We start from the raw sequence: 3,983 nt of genomic DNA, 5'->3' as shown, positions 1-3,983 counted from the left end.
TGGAAAGTGGATGATTTTCCTCTCTTTCTTTCAAGACTCTCTGCATAGCCTTTGCCTTTTTCTCTCTATCTTTTTCTGCCTCTTAATTTCTCAATGGATACTACTCAGTGGCCACAGGTAAAAGACACATCTATATGTTTTCCTCTCTCGCTCTTATATCATCATAACATCTTTATAGGGATGGGATTTTCAAGGGCTTTTTTTAGAAAATTTTTTGCTTTCTATGTAATATTGAAATTCTTGCATACTTTACTACTGGCTAGAGAGATGAGATGATAAGCACCCGCCACTAATGGTTGAATTTTGAGTGATTGTTTTGCTAAATTTGCTGCCTTTGAATTGTTTCTTTCGTATGTGTCTGAAAGTACTACGACTGCACTTTTTATCTTTGCTTTCTCCTTCCACCATCTGATAAAGGGGCATGGGAAAAGTTAAAACGAATTTGTTCTTATGGTTTTTCAAAAGTCTAAAGTGAACCCTGCACTTGTTTTTTTTTTTTTTTAAATTTTATCTTGTCTTGCTTGTTTGCTGTTTCTATCTTTCTCCATTCCATAGAACTTTTGCGCTATCAATAGATCTCTTTTTGTGATCACGTAAGAGAAACATGGGCTTTTTCCGGTTGATCTATGTATTTTCTCTTTTTTCTTTCCATGCCTTGATGACTACCTGCTACAGGGCATAGGACTGGCGAAACCAATTGAAACGCCGAAGCCAGCTGCAGCCCTAGAAAAGAAGCCAAGACCGCAAAAAGAGCAAGCTTTGAACTGTCCGAGATGCAATTCTACCAACACCAAGTTTTGTTACTACAACAATTATAGTCTCACTCAGCCAAGATACTTCTGCAAGACTTGTCGGAGGTACTGGACCGAAGGGGGCACTTTACGAAATGTGCCAGTTGGAGGAGGATCCAGGAAAAACAAAAGATCATCATCCAGTACTACTTCAGTTTCGTCATTACCACCAGCTTCATCATCAGAAAATAAGAAGCTTCCGGATCTGAGTCATCTTACCAGTACCGCACCTGGTTTTTCTCAAAACCCTAAGACTCCTGAGGGCCAAGACCTAAATCTAACTTATCCCCCCGTACGAAACTACAGTGCCAGTTTATCCGGCCTCATGCAGTTGCCTAATTTTAACGAAAACAAAAACCTTGATCCCCATCTCGGTAATATTTCATCATCCATATCCCATGTGCCTGCAGCAGGCCTAGAGTTTCTGAAGAGTACTAGCGGAATATCTACAGGGGGTTTCAGCTCTTTACTGTCGATGCCTCTTTCTGATTCTAACGCAATCTACTCATCTTCTCAACAACTCCCTATGCAAGAATTTAAGCCAAAGCTCAGTTTTTCTCTGGATGGTTTTGACAACAACGGCACTGATTATGGAAGTCTACATGGGGTTCAAGTTGCAGAAAATAATAATAGCTCAAGACTCTTTCTTCCTTACGAGGAATTGAAGCCACTCTCCTCGGTGACTTGCGACCAGTATAACGAGCATCAGCAGAATAGAGGGCAGGAGGGAGAATCTGCTCCTAATGGATACTGGAGCGGGATGTTAGGTGGAGACTCGTGGTAAATCGTAGCAGTCAATGCCTGAAAGAAGTAAAGAGTAATCAAAAGGTGGTGCCTTCATGATCCCTTATTTAATCTCAACTGTTTAGTGACTTATTCAGCTGTTCGAAGTGTGCTATCAAATGAACTAACAGATAGAGGCATCTTCTTCTTTTCCTTTATTTTTTTTTTGGGATTGGGGAAGGAGGGGGTGTTCTCTTTGTCATCATCTTGTCCTTCTTTCTGTGGTTTCTCTTTTTTGTTTTTCATTTTTTTTGATCTGTTCTTTTTTTTGGCCTATGCTACTATTAAATTGCTCTGAGTTTTCATCATGATGATAAGATATCGTCGTGCAACATAAACTCACAATTTGGATTGGTTTACTACGCGAAAGAAGAAAAAGAAAAGCTGGTTGCCAGCTGATGGATGTTCGGGTCCCAAGCGTTCATGCATGGGCATGTAAATATGTGTGAACTTGTACAGCTGATGTTCCTAGTTGAAGAATGGGAAAAAAGTGTAATAATACAACTACAGTTCAGTTGTTCAAAATCAGCATCCTTTTGGAATGTGGCCGGGTTGATGTACGGGCTCGGTAAAGTACTTGAGTAGGAAGCAGTCAGGAACGATTAGCTGAGGCTTAATGAAGCGTTTCTTAAACCTAATTTAACTGGTAAGAACATTAATTAAATGATCGCAAAGCCTATGACACGACTTTAAAACTTCAAAAAATAAGCTTAGGATAGGAGATGAGAACCCATACACCAGTGAAGTGACAGCCGTCCACTCCCGGCCCTTTCTGTTTTCACTTTTCTTTTCTGTAGTTAATTATTTTTGCCTATCTCTTCTCATCTGTTATATATATATAAACTAAGGTTAGATTGTCAGGTGTTGGTAGGAGGATTTGTATCATCAGAATCTTCCAACCGTTAAACAAAGGGTACCCATCATCCATTCACTAAGTGGGATTTGGAGTGCGAAGAAGAATAACGTAGGCAGAGGCGCACGCAACTGGGGATGACGACCACCCACGTTCCAAATCTTTCTTTTATAATCACATGCTTTTACACCCCCAAAAAAGAGCTTCACTTCCTCTTGTTTTAGGCGATGATACATTCAGATTTCAGACAGACTGCCACCTTAATTTTCTTTTTTATTGGGTTTTGGTGGAGGAACATTTTCTGCGGTTCCGCTCAGTCTCCAAGGACGTGGAACGGAACTCCTAAGTCCTATCTATCTCTGGGAAATGGTGGCCACTTTTGTACGGTTAGCCTTTATATTACTATTATTGATTTCTATGACCATTTGTATACTACTCCCATATACACTGTGTATGCAGTAGCATGGCTCAAAAACATAAAAATAAGCGTTCGCATATTTCAGCGCCTAATTAGTTGATTTGGGAAAAAGCAAAACATCCTCAAGCTAGATTTCAGCCTCACCCTAGCTAGCGTGCTATGTGTATACTCTGTATATATATATATATACTGTAGCATTTTTTCATGGACTCCAATCCAAACCAGCGGTGGATGAGAATTTTGATGTCATTTCAGAGTAGCTGGTTCAGATTAATAGAAAAGCTTCACATATATAGATGTCTAAGGATCCACACTCTAATTCACATGTTAAGAGGATATGTCCACACGGGACTTTTTCATTAATTTGAAAACAACTATTATTAGGCCTGTTTAGTAATTGTTTCGCACCCACAAAATCTTTCCAACTTATCCATCCATCCGTGATGTACTAAGATATTCGATATGTATGCGTGTTGCGTGGATAATATATATCATATGATAAGATGCACTGGGGGATTATTCTTCCATCCCTTCCGAATTTAGATTCAGCTTCAAGCAAAGACACAAACCTAGGAATGTAGGATTTTGACCTATGACCAGTGTGTTAGTAACTAACGACTCAAGCGTATGATCAGCAAGGTGGGTAAGAAGTAAGCAGAAATTACCGTCAACCCACAGAAGAAAAACGAGTTTGGGATGATTGACCACCGTCACCTCCTGTAAAAGTAGATCAAAAGCAGGCAATATTATTGTATTGTATTATTACTTCTCTTGCCAGCATGCTTGTTAAAGCAAGCAAGCAACCAAAGTTGACTCTAGGAGAAAAACATTTGCTTACATCCGAAGTTAATTTTTAGGTCCTTAAGCTTTAGGACAAAGGAGGGTTGTACCATGCAAACCTGTTCATTTTTGCAATCAATCAGCAAATATCTTGTCTTTCTTGAAATAAAATTGCTTTTCTTTTGTTCGTAGCGTCGGCTCTGAACTCCACCCACCACTGGGTCTGGGCCATGAATGATTGGAAGAGGTGATAGGATGTTACTAGGGTAGTAATGGAAGAGGGTCCTATGCCCGATGACTTGGCCTCACATGTCGTCGCTGTTGGCCTACAGCTCACCTAATTCTTCCACAACACATG

At 39.9% G+C, this 3,983-nt stretch overlaps 1 protein-coding gene across 2 annotated transcripts; it reads left to right on the top strand.

Moving 5' to 3' along the window:
* LOC113762232 (dof zinc finger protein DOF4.6-like) lies at positions 1 to 1,893 on the top strand. 2 transcript variants are annotated; one of them, XM_027305594.1, is made up of 2 exons: positions 1 to 117; positions 676 to 1,893. In XM_027305594.1, the coding sequence occupies exons 1-2, from the start codon at positions 94 to 96 to the stop codon at positions 1,573 to 1,575; spliced, it is 924 nt and encodes a 307-aa protein (XP_027161395.1). In that variant the 5' UTR covers positions 1 to 93; the 3' UTR covers positions 1,576 to 1,893. The 2 variants fall into 2 exon arrangements, with proteins under 2 accessions (XP_027161395.1, XP_027161396.1); XM_027305595.1 differs by lacking the exon at positions 1 to 117 and adding an exon at positions 208 to 295.
* Positions 1,894 to 3,983: the final 2,090 nt, after the last annotated feature.

The sequence above is a fragment of the Coffea eugenioides genome, chromosome 2, assembly GCF_003713205.1.
Source record: "Coffea eugenioides isolate CCC68of chromosome 2, Ceug_1.0, whole genome shotgun sequence".
Taxonomy (NCBI): Eukaryota; Viridiplantae; Streptophyta; class Magnoliopsida; order Gentianales; family Rubiaceae; genus Coffea; species Coffea eugenioides.
This window is presented reverse-complemented; position numbering and strand designations above follow the sequence as displayed.